Source organism: Montipora foliosa, chromosome 6, assembly GCF_036669935.1.
Source record: "Montipora foliosa isolate CH-2021 chromosome 6, ASM3666993v2, whole genome shotgun sequence".
NCBI lineage: Eukaryota > Metazoa > Cnidaria > Anthozoa > Scleractinia > Acroporidae > Montipora > Montipora foliosa.
This window is the reverse complement of record NC_090874.1, coordinates 65611765-65629264: the sequence shown is the minus strand read 5'-3', so window position 1 is coordinate 65629264 and position 17500 is coordinate 65611765. Positions and strand designations below refer to the sequence as shown.

General features: G+C 40.9%; 1 protein-coding gene across 1 annotated transcript in view; it reads left to right on the top strand.

Moving 5' to 3' along the window:
- LOC138008185 (microfibril-associated glycoprotein 4-like) overlaps positions 1 to 14095 on the top strand; it is a 15413-nt gene extending 1318 nt beyond the window's left edge. Inside the window, exon 3 of the mRNA XM_068855416.1 lies at positions 13729 to 14095. Within this exon, the coding sequence (XP_068711517.1) occupies positions 13729 to 13982 (254 nt within the window). The 3' untranslated portion in view covers positions 13983 to 14095. The remainder of the gene's footprint in view (positions 1 to 13728) is intronic.
- The last annotated feature ends 3405 nt before the right edge of the window (positions 14096 to 17500 follow it).

The window sequence follows — 17500 nt, the reverse complement described above, 5'->3', positions numbered from 1 at the left end:
GCAGCGAGAGCAGTGTTTTTCTGTGCTAATTGACACTCTCCTTCTTAATTTTTGGGTTGGTTTTTTTGCTGCATGCGCTTGTGTAAAATAATTGAAGGGAACAAGATCATCACACGTTTGAAAGCAACTACAGAGAAAAAACCACGATGACTTAAATTATTTACTGAGCTACATACACTTTAGGCTCTGCCAGTGAAATATGAAGCCATCAGGGAGCTGGCTAATTTCTAATCAATTGAAATGCGACTTACCAGTAATATCGAAATATATAGGACGATTCCTTAGTACTGGTATAACATTCAAAAGTAACACACTTTTGTGTATTCCCCGGGATTCTTAAAAACCTTACAACCACTCTCGCGTGTCTTGGACTGGCTACAATTAGGACAGTGATTAACAGCAGGAAATGATGCTATTGTAATTATATATCGCAATATCTTTTCTTAAGTTTTAGAACCTTTTTCGACCTTGAACGAAGGTAGACTTCATTGATACGCCTTGATGTGAGAGTTTTAATAAACGTTAAATTGTATAATCTTTGTGATATTGTTGGATACGACTCCCGCGGCCTGAGACTGATTCAGCAAACGTGGCGACCACGACGGGATCATTGTGAGTATAAACCTCTTAGAAGTCCTCAATTTACCACGCCGAACCTTCGATTACAAACGTCCAAAGCCTCGATAACGCCTATTGGAACAATGGAAGACATCGAGTCTACGCTCCAAAGTAAACTAAAACAGCTTTTTTTAAATTTTAATTATTTATACACGGTAAAATCTTCAGAGTATATTAAAATAAAAAGTTTTATTTTCATTACAACTACACTGTTTTACAAGATTGCCGTGTGGGAGCCCGACCGGCACCTACTATATAATTGGTCAATATCCCTTTTAAAATAAGAAGACTACAGCAACAGATTGAAGATCAAGAGAAAACAATGCAATTCGACATCAACTTGCAAGAGGTTCGACTGACCACGAATTTGGGGTCAATTCTCAGAATTGACAAAACAAACGTGCCGCCTGTCACAAAGTTCACGTATCTACGTGAGCTTTTGGATGCCTAAAATCGACTTAACAATAACAGGATAGACACATAAAAAACTGACATCAATTTGTTTTTTACAACAACAAAAAGGAAAAGGGGTCAAAATCAAGTCAAAACACGAGAAGAACGCAAGACAAAAATGCGAGAAACTTCAATATGACGAAAGCAAAAATGCGTCATCCTCGCATGAATTATATTTTCATGTGTCTGTCCGCTTATTGACAATAAAAAGCTCTACCGCATTCGTCTGAAGGATATAACAGAGCCAAAACAATTTTAAAGGAGAAGTATGGCAAGGAAAGTGAGATTGTCAAAGCATATGTAAAAGAAATCATCGACCTCCCTTACACTCCTACTGCAAACCTTTCTAGAGTTCTACAAAAAACTGTCGAGCAACGTACAAGCAATGGATACTCAGATTTATCAAGTCAACGGAATGGTGTCATTGACCTTAGAGAAATTGCCCTACATCAGAGGAGATCTTGTTCGGCATGGTCCCTACTGGGAGAAGTGGGACTTAAATCAATTCATCAACGCACTCCGCCTTTGAACACGACGAAACCCAGTTGACAGCTTCAAGTCAGAAGAAACGTTAAGGAAAAAGGAAGACCCGATTCGAGTGTTTTAAACTCAGCAGCGAAAGGGAACCTCACGCAAGTGCGTTTACTGTGATTCAGAAGACCACAGGTCGTCTGACTGTACTTCTCTCAATTCACTCAAAAGAGCAAGGAGTTTCTAGTCACAAAGCGGCTCTGTATCAATTGTACAGGGCCACACAAATCCTCTGAATGTCCAAGCGTTTTGAAGTGCTAAAACTGTGGGAAACGACACCATACCTCAATATGTAATTTTGCTAAGGGATTAAAGAACAGAGGAGTGTTGACAGCACTTGACCACAAAAACAAAGACTTAGTCGGCATTGATGGAATAAAAACACACGCATTGTTAGACACTGGCGCAGGAAGTTCCTACGCTTCAACTAAGCTTCTCAGTCTCCTCAACAAAAAGCTTAAAGAAACAGTGACCAGGAGGATAGATAAAATGCTTGGCTCATCGACTACAAGAGTGGAAATTTACTCACCAAATCTTAGCGCGATGAATGGAAGTCTCAACATGAACATGGAACTCACTAAAGTACATAAGCCCGCAACTTTTGACAAAGGATAACCCAAGCTATTCAAGTCTTCTTATACAGCCATCTCAATGGAGTCAAGATCGAAGACAGGGAAGCAAGATCTTAGATTCCAATACACGTGGTTTTGGGAGCGAATGAATATAAAACCATCAAGACGAGAACAACAACAACAACAACAACAAGCTTTATTGCCAAAATAAAAAAGTTAAAGTTTAAATTAATTTATAATATATTAATACAAAGAAAGGTATTGTTTACTCAGGATAACTTAAAAGCTAATCGAGCTGAGACTAGCGACAGACCTCACAGAGAGTGGGAAAACCTGGCAAATTTGTTGCTGAAAGAAATCCTGCTTGGATGGACGCTATTGTTGCCAGGAAGAGAGGGAACCGGAAACCCTATCCTGTTAACCCAATCAGCCCCGACAGATTACGAGCAACTGTGCGCCTTGGATGTACTTGGCCTTGAACACGCTGTTCATGAAAAATTTAAGGCACGGTTAGTAAGAAACGCAGCCAGTTGGTACGAAGCAAAACTGCCTTTGAAGGGAACTTACACACCTCTCGCAACCAATGAATCTTGTTCGCAAATCTTGATCGCATCTCGTTTGCAAACTTGAGAGAGCTGCATGGTCAATACGAAGAATATGGCAATATTATTTAAGAGCAACTTGCACAAGGAGTTATAGAGCATCGCCCGAGACTCCAGCTGGGAAAGAATTTAACATTCTTCATAAGTGTGTGGTCAGAGAAAACGAAGTACCAAGAAGTACCGGAATAAAGAACATGGCACAAGTAGCGTTGAACGAAAGGCAAAGCGAAACAACAAAAGAGGGGTATTGTATTACCTGGCCAGAAGATATGACCCTCGTGGCCTTGCATAGCCTATAACCTTGGTCGGGAAACAGCTTTACCGTGAAAGGGCAACAGCAAGCTTGCCTGGGATGTAAAACATCCCGTAAAACATCAAGACCCATTTCTCAACCGTCGGACAGACTAGTCATCAATGTTGACTGAAACCTTCACGGTGCCCAGAACTGTCGCTGCTTGTCAATTTCGCAGCTTACCTTGCACGCCTTTGGTGATGAAAGTACTAAAGGGATGTGTGATGGTGGGTTCGCACACAAAACGAAAAAAGACGGTAACACACACACGCCCCTTCCCACAATTGCGCCACGCACAAGCATGAAACTTATAACTAATATAATTTTAAAGATTTTAATTTAGAAGGGGGAAAAAAAAACAAAAAACCTAAACTTGCTTAATATTACAGACTATAATTAGGGTACCTAAACTAACGTTACTTAAATAATTGTCTATTCCTTTACAAAACTTAACGATAATACTAATTATACTAATTACTTAACTCCAGTATTTACAGTCAAACAGTTCAGTTCTTTGCCAAACTAGCAGCAAAACCATCGACAAGTTCTTTCCCACCACAAACTTTACTGCACCTGCGTCACTTTCTTCGAGTTTTCTCTTCTCGGTGCTTCCTTCTCCTCTAACAATCAATTTCTTCTTTCAAACTTTACTGCACCAGTGTCACTTTCTTCTGCTTTTCTCTTCTTCTTGCTTTTCTCAAGCTTCTTGAATTCTTTGAAGAATTTTCCTCATTCACCGCCACTGAAAAAGGGGTTTTGTCATCGATTATTCCGGCAGCTCCTTTTAATGGCTCTTAGCAGTGTTCTCTTCCCTTTTGCCCTCAGGCTTTCGTTCTTCACCCGTTTGCTTTTCTGCTCGTCAACAAACCTTGTGCCACTTCAGCAATCAACCAACGCCCACGACTTTTTACATCTATGTATAGTTATCTAATTCATTCAAATTACGACTACAAGCAATGACTACATTACAACAGTAAGAAATTCTATAACACTAAATCGGATAATGCATAATACACTAGGGAATCGTATAATTGGTAATTAACACTCACACTAACGAACAAGACGAGTGGCTAAAACTATTTACAAACTGATGACAAAAAAAACAATTAATTACGTGACAACTTCCACCTTTCCAAGTCTATTTTGGGGTTGGAAAACAAAAAATAGAGATTTAAAAGAAAAGGACTACAGTACGCATATGGGACTAGAAAACTAAAGCAAGCTTAAACTCTACTGAGGGCGTCCACGTTGCTGTTCTTTTTTCCACTCTTATGTTCGATGATCATATCGTATTCCTGCAGTGTAATACTCCATCGGAGAAGTTTCCTACTCTTCTTTTCCACTTGATTCAGCCATGTTAACGGGTTGTGATCAGTTTGTAAGATAAAAGTTCTGCCAAAGAGATAGTATCTGAATGTCTTAACATCCCACACGATTCCTAAACACTCTTTTTCTGTTGTACTTAATTTTGCCTCTCTGGGCTGTAACTTCCTGCTGGCATAGGCGATTGGATGTTCTTCACCATTCTTACGTTTTTGACACAAAATAGCTCCAAGGCCTCTATTGGAAGCATCGACCTGCTAAATAAGTTCTTCATCCCAATGAGGTGGCCTTAGTACCGGAGGTTTTTGCATAGCCTCCTTTAAATTTAAGAAAGCCTTTTCGTGTTCGTGCAGCCAACTAACCTTAGTTGGACTTTTTCCTCTTGTTAAATCCGTCAAGACGGCTGCTCTTTCAGAAAAATTGGGGATAAATTTACGATAATAGCAGACCATCCCTAAAAAAGATCTTACTTGTTTTTTGGTTTGAGGTCTGGGATATTCGACGATTGACTGAACTAAAGCTTTACGTGGTTCGATCCTATCCCCTCCAATGCGATGTCCGACAAAATCAACAGTTTTCATGGCTATCTTACATTTAGAGCGTCGTGTATGTAAATTGTATTCTCGAAGGCGCTCTAGGATTTGGCGTAAATCTGACAAGTGTTGTGCGAATGTAGAAGGCGTATCCACCTCAACATCGTCTATGTAGGCATCAGCGCAATCCAAATCTTTCAATACTACGTCAGTCATCATCCTCTGAAAGGTGGCGGGAGCTGTCTTCATTCCGAAAGGCATAACAAGAAAAGCGTATAAGCCCCTAGAAGTAATGAACGCAGATTTCTCGGTAGTTGCCTTCTCTAAAGGAACTTGCCAATATCCCTTCGTGAGATCAAGTGTAGTTATATACTTTGCAGCTGCGACCTTCTCTATCATTTTATCCATGTTTGGAATTGGATATGCATCCATTTTTGTGATCTTATTTAGCTTCCTATAATTGACGCAAAATCGGATAGTTCCGTCTGGTTTTGGAACAACTACAACGGGAAACGCCCATGGCCTGTTTGAGGGACGAATTATTCCTAACTCTAACATCTTATCAATTTCTTTATTTACTTCGGTTTCGAGACTCTGTGGTATTCTATAGGGGGAACATCGTATTGGCAAAGAGTCGTCTATGTCGATCCGGTGAGTTGCCGCGGACGTTACGTTAGGCCTTCCAGAGAACACATCAGTGTATTCTTGCAGCAGCAACTCGACCTGGTTTCTATGAAGTTTTGATAGATCCTTGGACATCTCCACGTCTTCCCATGTTTCTTCGTTTGAAATTGCTGGAACATCTCGTTCATGTGGTAAGGGCATCTCGAGCGATTCTTGCAAGATAAGTGCAACCATTTCATCACGACTCTGCCATTTACTCAAAAGGTTTATGTGATACGTACGATGTTGTTTGTGTGCCTTGCCAGTATCGAGTTCGTAATTGAGCCCGTCATTCAACACTTTAGTAACTCTGTATGGGCCTTGCCAGGAAACTTCCAACTTGCTACCTGGCGTGGGCAGTAAAACAAAGGCTTTGTCTCCAACATCAAAACGTCTCCTGGAACTGTGAATGTCATACAGTCGCTTTTGCGTCCCTTGTGATTTCTTCAAGTGCTCTTGAACCGCCTGCTGCATCACTGCGAGTCTTCGTCTAATTTCGAGGACATGGGTCACCAAACCTTTCCCAGAGGGATGTTTTTCAAACCATGTCTCGTTTATAACAGCTAAAGGTCCCCTAACCATACGACCATACAGTAACTCGAATGGGGAATACCCAGTTGACTCACAAGGAACTTCCCTGTAGGCAAATAACAAATATGGGAGGTACTTATCCCAATGCGTCACCTGCTCTCGAACAAACTTTTTAAGCATCACTTTCAGTGTGCCATTGAAACGTTCCACTAAGTCATTAGCCTCTGGATGGTATACTGAGGTTTTGATCCTAGAGATCCCTAACTGATCATACAATTGCGCCATAAGGTTACCAACAAAATTAGCGGCTTGATCTGAAACTAATTCTTCTGGGATTCCGACTCTGCAAAAATACTGGATAAGGGCATCAGCAACGGTGTTCGAATTGATGTTTCTTAGCGGTATGGCTTCGGGATAACGTGTCGCGTAGTCAACGATAGTTAAGATATATTTGAAGCCTGTTGTTGTTCGCGGTAATTCTCCAACAATGTCGATGGCTATCTTTCGAAAAGGTTCTGTTTCAATTTTTACAGGGTTCAAAGGCGTCCTTTGCGATTTCATTTTGCGCTGCACCAATTGACACTGCGGGCAGGTTGCACAATATTTGCGAACATCAAAGTTAAAACCGGACCAAAAGAAATGGGCTGCTACTCGATTAAGTGTTTTCGTGCTTCCCGTGTGGCCAGCTAGGGGAATGGTATGGCCAACACGAAGAATTTCATCTCTATAGGCTTCTGGAACCACTATGCGATCGACAAACTTTGCACCATTATGAAAGTCTCCCTAAAACTTACGATGCAAAAGTAATCCTTTTTCAATACCATCCGCTTCTTCAGGGGGCTTCTGAGACACTTTACTACGGGCCTTTTCGAGTGTTACATCTGATTGCTGATCTTCCATAAGCTGGCACCTATTTCTATCCAGAATGTTATGTGCAAAATTCTCCATACGTGACTCCTGCCTCTCCTCACTTTCCGCATTCTTTTCTTCGTTCGCAGAAGGCTCCTGCTCCTCAAAGAGTGTTGGCAAAATACCTTCTATCAGACCGTTATCCTTCTTTGTCTCTTTCTGCGACAAATTTCTAACTGCGATTGAGTTTTTTCGAGCAATCATCTCATCTGCTCGCTTCTGCGCCTCCTCTAATGATTTTTGTCGTCGGATCATTACGAATGCCTCGTTATGTTCCCTATCGTGAGCCAAAATATTGTTTTCCCATTGATCCAATATATTTTTCTTGCAGAGGGTCTGACCAAAAGACGACCTACCAAGTAGACAATCAACGGGTAGCCTGTCAAATACCCCCACCAATTCCTTGTACTTTCCCTGTTCACTCTCAATTTCTACCCAGGCTAAAGGTATTACCAGCCGTTCGCCTGCTGCGGTTAAGACAGTAATCTTTTCACCGGACAAAGATGCATCGCTAACATATCTTTTATGAACGAGGGTTCTCGTACAGCCAGAGTCGACAACCATCTCAGCTCGTTTGCCCGAAATTCTGCCTCTAACATTGCACGCTGGGAACTCTAATTGGTCAGTCTTAAGTGGCGTCATACATAAAAGATACCCTTGTGAAGTTGTATTGCGAGTTCTTCCACAGTTATACGACATATGTCCCTTTTTGTCACGCTTGAAGCAGGTCACCTCAGGCTTTGCATTCCTAACGTTGGGTGGAACAAATTTCTGGGGATCTACTGACTTTTGGCCTTGTTTTGGTTGCGTTGGCGACGTACCCTCTTTTACATTCAATTCCTTGTTTTGCTTAAAACCTTGCCCCCTACTAAAAGAAGCATATTTACCTGAAATTAGTGGACCTTTTCTTACCTGAATGTGAAGATTCGCGAGATTTCCGAGATCCTTGGCATTTTTTGGCTTCTGCTCCTTTAACCAAGCTCTCAGTTCTGGACTGACTGCATCTAGGAGTCTTTCCACCACTATCTGTTCTAAGATCTTGTTAGCATCCCCAGTTGCCTCGGCAACAGCCATCCAACGGTCCAAGTACCTTCGAGTTCTATTGCCCCATTGCACGAAGTCTTCATCTGCTGTTTTCTCGGAGGTTCTAAATCTATACCTATAGTGATCTGCCGTCAGTTGATACGCTTTAATAATTATGGCCTTGCTCTGCTTGTAGTCTTGTGAGGCCGGTTCTGGGATTTTTAGGTAAATGGGTTAGGCCTTTTCGGTGAGTTTGGGAACAAGATTTCCAACCCACTCCACCTCAGGTAAAGATTGGGCCTTAGCTGTCATCTCGAAAATCCTAAAGTAATCATCTATGTCTTCACTTTCCCTCATTTCCCTGATTTTTATAAACTTGGGTTTTTTTTACGGCACTTTGTTGCCTATTCACGTCTCGAATGGTAAACTCTTCATTCTCATGTCTAAGACTTCGCAATCGTTCCTCTTCCCTAATGGATCTTTCCTCTTCCTCACGTGCTTTCTGCCTTTCAAATTCCCTTCTCTCCCTCTCCAATTCCCTTTCAAACTCTCTTTTCTCCCTTTCGGCGTCCCTTTCGTCCTGCATTATTTTCCTACGCAGTTCTAAAACGGCTAGTTCTCGCTCTTGTAATTTCATCTGCTGTTCAAAGCTCAATTCATTAAGTAATTCGGTCTTATCCTCGGTAGCACTAAAGTCCAGTTCCTTTGCCGCCGCGGGACTTTCACCCCTCATAAGTCTATCCTCCATTCTCAATTTACTTGCTAAAGTTTTCACCCCGTCTTTTCTTACAAATAAAAGAGATCTTTTCCTTGCTTCAGCTCTAAGGTCTTCCAAAGACCAAGAATTATGGTCAGGACCTTTCGCAGCGCTAATGCTTATAAGTGCGGCGCTCAATTGTGTCTGAGGTGTGTGTGACTCCCACAGGAAAAGTATCCCACTCCTGACACCAAAAATATGTGATGGTGGGTTCGCACACAAAACGAAAAAAGACGATAACACACACACGCCCCTTCCCACAATTGCGCAACGCACAAGCATGAAACTTATAACGAATATAATTTTAAAGATTTTAATTTAGAAGAGGGAAAAAAAAAGAAAAAACCTAAGCTTGCTTAATATTACAGACTATAATTAGGGTACCTAAACTAACGTTACTTAAATAATTGTCTATTCCTTTACAAAACTTAACGATAATACTAATTATACTAATTACTTAACTCCAGTATTTACAGTCAAACAGTCCTGTGCCAAACTAGCAGCAAAACCATCGACAAGTTCTTTCCCACCACAAACTTTACTGCACCTGCGTCACTTTCTTCGAGTTTTCTCTTCTCGGTGCTTCTTTCTCTTCTAACAATCAATTTCTTCTTTCAAACTTTACTGCACCTGTGTCACTTTCTTCTGCTTTTCTCTTCTTCTTGCTTTTCTCAAGCTTCTTGAATTCTTTGAAGAATTTTTCTCATTCACCGCCACTGACAAAGGGGTTTTGTCATCGATTGTTCCGGCAGCTGCTGCTAATGGCTCTTAGCAGTGCTCTTCTTTCTCTTCCCTTTTGCCCTCAGGCTTTCGTTCTTCAACCCTTTGCTTTTCTGCTCGTCAACAAACCTTGCGACACTTCAGCAATCAACCAACGCCCACGACTTTTTACATCTATATATAGTTATCTAATTCATTCAAATTACGACTACAAGCGATGACTACATTACAACGCTAAGAAATTCTATAACACTAAATCGGATAATGCATAATACACTAGGGAATCGTATAATTGGCAATTAACACTCACACTAAGGAACAAGACGAGTGGCTAAAACTATTTACAAACTGGTGACAAAAAAAATAATTAATTACGTGACAGGGTGTGTGGTGCATCACCCAACAGCTTATTTCCGCGAAGTCTTGACTCGCCAAGAAAAAACAATCTATTCCCAGATTAGACTTAATCGCAGGCCACATAGCCGTGAATATTGCCACCAAAGTGCTAGCAGCATTATATCTCATCCCAAGCACGGTGCATGGCTGGCTTCACTCGACACGTGCATTCTATTAGATCAAGGGCCAAGGAGAGTATCCTCAGTTTGTCTCAAATAGAATGCACACGATTCAGCAACATAGTGAAGTCATTTGGCACCATTTGAAACGCTGTAAACCACCCCTTCTTCAAAGTAGGACTTGCTTGGTTGAGTGACCCGCCAAAGTGGCCTCCGGAAGTCTTATTGGAGGCTCCCCTGATACCATGGCTGAAGCTAAAGTAAAGCGTGAAATCCTCTCTTTAGCATTTCCTAGCCGATGTGTTCTGGATACCGTGATGGACCTTTATCCTCTAACAAAGGTTCTACGAATCAGAGCATGAATGTGGCGGTTCATTTAAAATTGCCAAGCACAGCCAAGCAATCAGCGGTCCGGTCCAATCACTACCGATGAAGTGCAAGCTCAGGAGCTGTGGTGGATCAAGCAAGCGCAACAATCAGCCCAAATGCAGCCTAGCTTCCACACCGACAAATTACAACTCAATCTCCAACTCAACGATCAACAAGTCCTAGAATATCGAGGACGAATTATGGGAGAATATCCAGTCCACCTCCCCGACTATCATGTGTTCACCCAGAAACTGGTTTTTCAAGCCTACTTCTCAACTCTCCCGGGGAAGTGGGAATTACCATGGCAAAGGTCCGCGAGGGATTTTGGATACCTCAGTTACGTCGTTTGGTTAAGAAGTTGAAAGGAAGCCGTCATGGATGCAAAAGGTTCCGAGCAAAAGCTTACAGAATACCACCGCCAGGAAATCTTCCAAAAACTTGAACAGAAGGCTCGAGCATTCCAGGTGGTAGGAGCAGACTCCGCAGAGCCAATTCGTTACTCACCAAATGCCAAGAAGGAGAGCACAGCATACTTGGTGTTGTATGCATGCAGACCGGTTCATCTACAACTCGTGAAATCGTTAGATACATCAGAAATCGTAGCCATCTTAAAGCGCTTCATTGCTCGAAGAGGAAGACCTGAAGTCATCTATTCAGACAATGGTTCCACATCAAGGCCACAGTATAGTGGTTGGGGAAGTACAACACGACGAAAAATTCCATGAAAATTTAGTCACAATGGGCATAAAGTGGCGTTTCGACCTGAGTCGTGCACCATGGTGGGGAGCCCAATTCGAGAGCCCTATTGGCCTTTTCAAGAACGCTTTCCGCAAAACAGTCGCAACGAAACCCTGCGATGGCCCCAATAGGAGGAGGGGTTAGATAGATAGATAGATAGATAGATAGATAGATAGATAGATAGATAGATAGATAGATAGTCGTGAGACTGAATTACGTGTACAATATGAAATACAAGATAATAAAGTAATATACAATAATCTAAAATATATAAATATGCATAAATCTAATAAACCATTCATTCATTCATTCACAATACGAAGATGGATTAAGCTTGTCCCATTTGGCAAGTTAATTATAGTATCTATCAGTATAGCTAAAAACGAAAGAATTTCTGGTACGATTGGTCTTAAGGTTTGGTAACTGAAAGTACCTTTTCTTTCTGAACCTACTACTATAAGAGTTGGCCTTCGGTGGTAGTAAGTTCATTAACTTATGAGAGTTATTATTTACAATGCCATCAATTAAAAAGTTTACTGCATAAACTATCCCTTCGATTTACTAGGGAGGGAAGATGAGCCTTAAGAATTGCATCAGCGTATGAAAGGTCTGGGTAAATGATATGCATAGCTCGTTTTTGGATTCGTTGTATTTCGTCACATAAGTATTTCGTTGAGCTACAATGAAAGACTTGGCATGCGTATTCAAGCACTGATCTCATACAAGAGCAACCAAAACCTATCAAGTCTTTAGCATTTACATCTGTTCGTTTTAGCTGTCTGAGAAGATAAAGTCGCTTGGCAGCTTTACTAGTGATAAGATCCACGTGATCGTTCCATTTAAGATCGTTCCTGAAGGTAACGCCCAAGATCTTGGCTGTTGATACTCTTTCCAAACTTTGACCATTTACTTTTACCGGATCAAAAGCTGGAAAATGTTTCTTGAAGCAAATGGCCATTTTGTTGGGTTAAGTTGGAACAGGTTGGTTTTAGACCATTCTGCTACGTGTTGAACACATTCCTGTAGAGAACAAGCATCAGGTTTAGAGAAAACATTGGAGCTAATTGTATCATCCGCAAATTGATGACGATAACTGCGATGTGGTTAGGTCACCAAGAAGAGCCATGGGCCCAACTTGGTGCCTTGGGGTACTCCCGCGGGAACTTTCGTCCAGTCTGAGAAACAGTCACTATTCAGTTTTACTCTTTGCGTTCTATCTCTCACAAAGTCGATAATCCAATTGGCAATTGACGGTTTGGTGCCCAGACTAAATAACTTGGCAATTAGTAGGGTATGGTCTACTAAGTCAAATGCTTTTTTTGAAATCAAGCAGAACAATTTCAACAGCTGAGTTCGAGTTATCTGTTGAAGAAAGCCATTCGTGTAGCATAGAAATAAGGTCAAAGGTTGTTGATGATAGGTTGTTGGTGACCCTTGATGTAGAAGTCGCGCTGCTCAATAACAGGCCATTGAGTTACGTTGAAGATGACATCGAAATGGCAGCATTGACACCAAACTCCATGCTACACGTTAGCCCAATATAGCTACCCGAGCTTCAAGCCTATCCTGTACCAGAAAAGGACCTGAGAAAGAGGACGAAATTAATCCTTAAGTGCAAAGAAATCATGTGGAAAGGTTGGTCCTTCGAGTACAACTGATGCTGTATTGGGTATCAGGGACATTGAACATTGACTCTTATATTTCGTTATAATTATTCTCAGTTCGAGTTCTACCAGTCCAAGGGTTTAACATGTATCTTCATTTCACGAATATACATGGGGGAGCATGTCTTGGACTGGTTTACACTACAGCTTGATTATCGATGATTAAGGCAGTGATTGACAGCAGGAAATGATGCTATTGTAATTAAAAAGAGTAATATCTTTTCTTAACTTTTTAGAACCTTTTTTAACCTTAAAAAAGGTAGACTTCATTGATACCCTTGATGAGAAGTGAAAAAAACGTAAAATTGTATAAGCTTTGTGACATTGATGGATGTGACTCCCGCGGCCGGAGAATGCAGCAAACGCATTTCATTTTGTTTCGACTAAGTTCAACTTCTTAAAAAGGAACTTATTATATAATAAATTATAACATAAGCTCATGACCTTAAAGCATTTAAGTCCCTTTTCAAACGTCAAACTTAACATGTGCCCAATCTAATGCAAATGCGCGAAAACAATAGATTTTTCTCATTTGCATTAGATTCGGCACATGTAAAGTTCGACGTTCGAAACAGGCCTACCTCTGGTTCATAGCTGGGGTTATTTGAGTTTAAAAATTTCCTTATTTGGATATAACGTAGCTCGTGTATTTTCTCGCACGGGCAGCTTTGATCTTATTTTTGTCCACATTTGGTGATAACATTGCTGTCCTAAAATTCCCAGCTTTTTTCGAAGGAAAAGAGTTACAAGTTACACCCTTCAAGGTCATGAGCTTCTGGTTATAAGTTGAATGGAGAATTTCTAGAATCAAGTGATTTTGTTTTAAAAAATACTCGTATTGGGTGGGAGCTTAAGGAGGAGATTGATTGGTTATCCGTAGTTACATGTACCTTTACAATACTTTAATATTTTCAGGAACTGCTGGTGATTCGTTATCTTACCACCGTGGTGCTGCCTTTTCTACCAAGGATAATGATCAGTCTGGAACCTGTGCAGTGTCTTTTAAAGGTGCTTGGTGGTATACGGGCTGTCACAGGTCAAACCTGAACGGTCTTTATCACCATGGCAAGCACTCTTCATATGCAGATGGTGTCAACTGGTACGCCTGGAAAGGATACTACTATTCTGTTAAAAAAGCTGAAATGAAGATCAGACCATTTGGTTTCTAAAGACAAATACATCAGTCTCTGATTTTCTAGTAAAAGTAAAGCCATCAGAAATTTGTGATCCAGTTGTTTGAAAGAAATAAAAGTAAACAAAAAGCTGCCTTTGTTTAAAATAAGTCAGTTTCAATCCCGAAAATAATCCCCTCTCAAAGAGGAGCCGCAAAGACCCGATCAAAATTCTCCTCAGCTGGGATTGGCTCAACTCATCCATCACCTCAGGTTCCTTCTTCTTGCTCCCTCAAGAGACTAAACCCTTAACTAAAGGGCTCGAAATTAACATTTTTGCTCAGGTGCCAGCTGACGACTAATCGGAAACATTTTCTCGCCAGATCATAAATTTTGGTCGCCAACTTATTTAATATATGACTTACGTAAGAACATGATTGCAAATGTTACTTTGCATGCAAGGAAGTTCATAATTATTAAATAGCAAGAAGCAAAACAGCACGAAAAAGACCTCTGAAACCATTGTTGTGTTCGGCTTTTGCCTTTAGTTTGGTGATGATGTTCTTTACGGTTATTTAAAATGGAGCAAAGCACAAAACATTTTAAGTCCGTGTTTCCATAGCAAGGCAGACATGGGCCTTTATCCTTGCTTTTCACCTCTTCAAAACATAGTTCTTTATTCTCCTACAGCTTGCGTGCGCAAGCAACTTACCTTCATCGCGAGTAAACGCAATGCTACAATTGCTCGGCCTAGGACCCCACACAACCACAAGGCTCGTACCAGTCTCCGGCTGGGATAAAATGGTTTCATTAGCCAGAATCAGAGGAACTTGGTTTCTTAAAGTACTTTCTTGTGTAGTCAAATTTGCAGGTGTCCGCTTTCTAACAGAGGGGCAAGTTCTCCAAACTACTTTACGTTAAGGCCAGGTTGCTTTTTGAGGGTTTCATTCAAATTTCAAACTCAATATGCGATTTCCAGGTTCATTATCAACCTATTATCAATATCAAGCTAGTTCCGAGGAGGACCTTTCGATAATTTGGCTAAATCTCCGTTTTCAGCGTTCACAACTGAAAATGGATCTAAATGTTGAATTAACCTTCGGGCTGAATGTTCGTCTTCTGGCCGCAAAAACTCACGTATAACCGGCAAGCGGCAAGAAGCACATCGTGTTTAAGTACGCCCACTATCCCATGAAGCCGCTGAAACAATATGGCGCCTAGTAAACGCGGTGATCGAAGTTCATTTTGTGCTATTAATTACCAGTGTGTGAAACCGATTTTCTTGTTGTATTTAGACATTATTTTAGTGGGAAAAGAAAGGTGAGTCGTGTTCTAGCTACCAGTTCAGAATGATTTCATCACATAAAGATTTAAATACAGAAGTTGTCTCCTGTTTATCCTGGGTTATCGGACAAAACGTGATTCGCCAGCTGGCGACCAGTTCTCAAAATTTAGTCGCCAGCACTCAATATTTGGCCCATTGGCGACCAGTGAGTCGCAATTTCGAACCCTGAATTATTTTTGCCACTAGTTTAAGACCATGAATATTTTAACTGTCTTCACCTTGCTATACTTTACTGACAATTATAATACATTCGAAAGACAACTAAGAGAGCACTTTTTCTTTGCTATCTTTTGTCTCCTACTTCAATTATATCCTTTACCATAAAAATGTGTTTAGAATTAGGGAAATCTTCCACTCTATTCCTTATATTATTGTATAACTGAAGAAACGTTTCCAAAGGAAATCTACACATTCTGCGATCATTTTGCCCTTGAGAATAGGTGGGGTCCTCTAGCCGGTTAATAATTTGGTAGTTCACCACTTAACGTGGGCATAGCCACTTGCACAAACCCTGAAAAAAAATTGGATACCATGTGAGAAGCACAAAAGTTGATCAAAGCACAGGCCAAAACAGCTCAAGTATATTGAGTGATAGAAGCAAAACACTGACGTAAATTGACAATGTTACTATATAGTTACAACAATCAATAATTATTTGCCACAGCATTTTGTGCAAGGAAGTAAAAGGTCTATGGGCCACACACAAAGGCCTTTATACGTAATCACATGATTTCAAGTGCAGGTAGGAATAAATGAGCATAGGTAACCTTTTTCAAAGGCCAACAAAAATTTGAAAAAGTTTACTAGTTTACTTATTCCTCCCAGATTGTAATTGAAATCATGTAATTACTTATAAATAATATGCACGAAAAACTGTCTTAATGTAATAAAACTGAAGCAACGCACACACATCATACAATCACCGACTTTCTTTGATCACTGACCAATGAATAGGAAAATACCCAGTTGAAGATGAAGTTTCTAAAAGTACACCTACACCTTCCAGATTAATTGACGTTTTATTAAATTACATGGTATTTCTTCTCCCGCACTATCTTTAATTTTCTTCGCACTCTTGTCTTCCTTCTCGATTTCATTTGTGTTTCTTATGTTTTTACTTTGATTGGGTTTTCCCTGGCCTTCTCTTATTCCGTATTTTGCCCTAATCTCTTCCCGTTTCTTTTCTCTCTCTGCGTTTCGTTTTGCGCGCTGTTCCTGTAACTTAGCCCTCGCGGCGGTATTTTCCTCCTCGAATCTGCGTATCCTTTTGCTCATGATCCTTCACCTTCCACATTGTCTTTGTCGTCGAAACCCAGGCTTTTGCTAACTGATGAGAACGTGCTTACTACGGCAGCTTTTCCTTTTGAGTTCATCTTTCTAGGGATAGCAGCGCTGGCGCAGTGGTGAGAGCACTCGCCTTCCACTAATGTGGCCCGGGATTGATTCGAGGGTTCGACGCCTTATGTAGGTTGAGTTTGTTGGTTCTCTACTCTGTTCCGTGACGTTTTTCTCTGGATTCTCCGGTTTTCCCCTCGCCGGCAAAATCTAGCATTTGGTTTGATTTGTTTTGATTACAGCTGATTTGCAGTCTTCCCAATTAGCAGAGCACTCGTGCTCGGCTAAATAACCTTGAGACTTGAGTAAACTCAACCATTTGAGGATGTTGTTATAAGGCAGCACTCTCTCCTCAGTTATTTGAAGAGATGAGTAGTTGAACACACGACCTCCCGAACGGCAGTCAGATGTTCAACCAACTGAGCCAACCGAGCCAACAGGTCGGCGGTAATCATTATGACCTTGCATGACGTACTCATTTACTCATTTACACCCATGCGCATGACCAGAAGAAAAACCGAAATCAAACAAAAAAAAATGGGAACCTCTAGGTATAGCTCTGGACACTGCGCCAGAGCGGCTTACGGTGCCGGGATGTCGTCGCGCGTGTCATTAATTGATTAATATGATTAAAGTCCAATTGTTTTATAGTAGTTGTGTTGGAAGCCCTCCGCTCTCTGCGGCATTTTATTTGCCTCGTTGATAAGTCTAGCGGATGCATTAGTTACACGTACACTGTAAGTTATTCAGCTGGCAATCACGTGCATAATTGAAAATTGCAAGTGTTGATAAATGAAAGGTACAACTGAGTACCATCTACATAACTATGAAATCCAGGAAAGTGCTTCCTAACGAGCTAGGCATGATCCTTGTGGTAAAGCAAAGTAAAGTCACT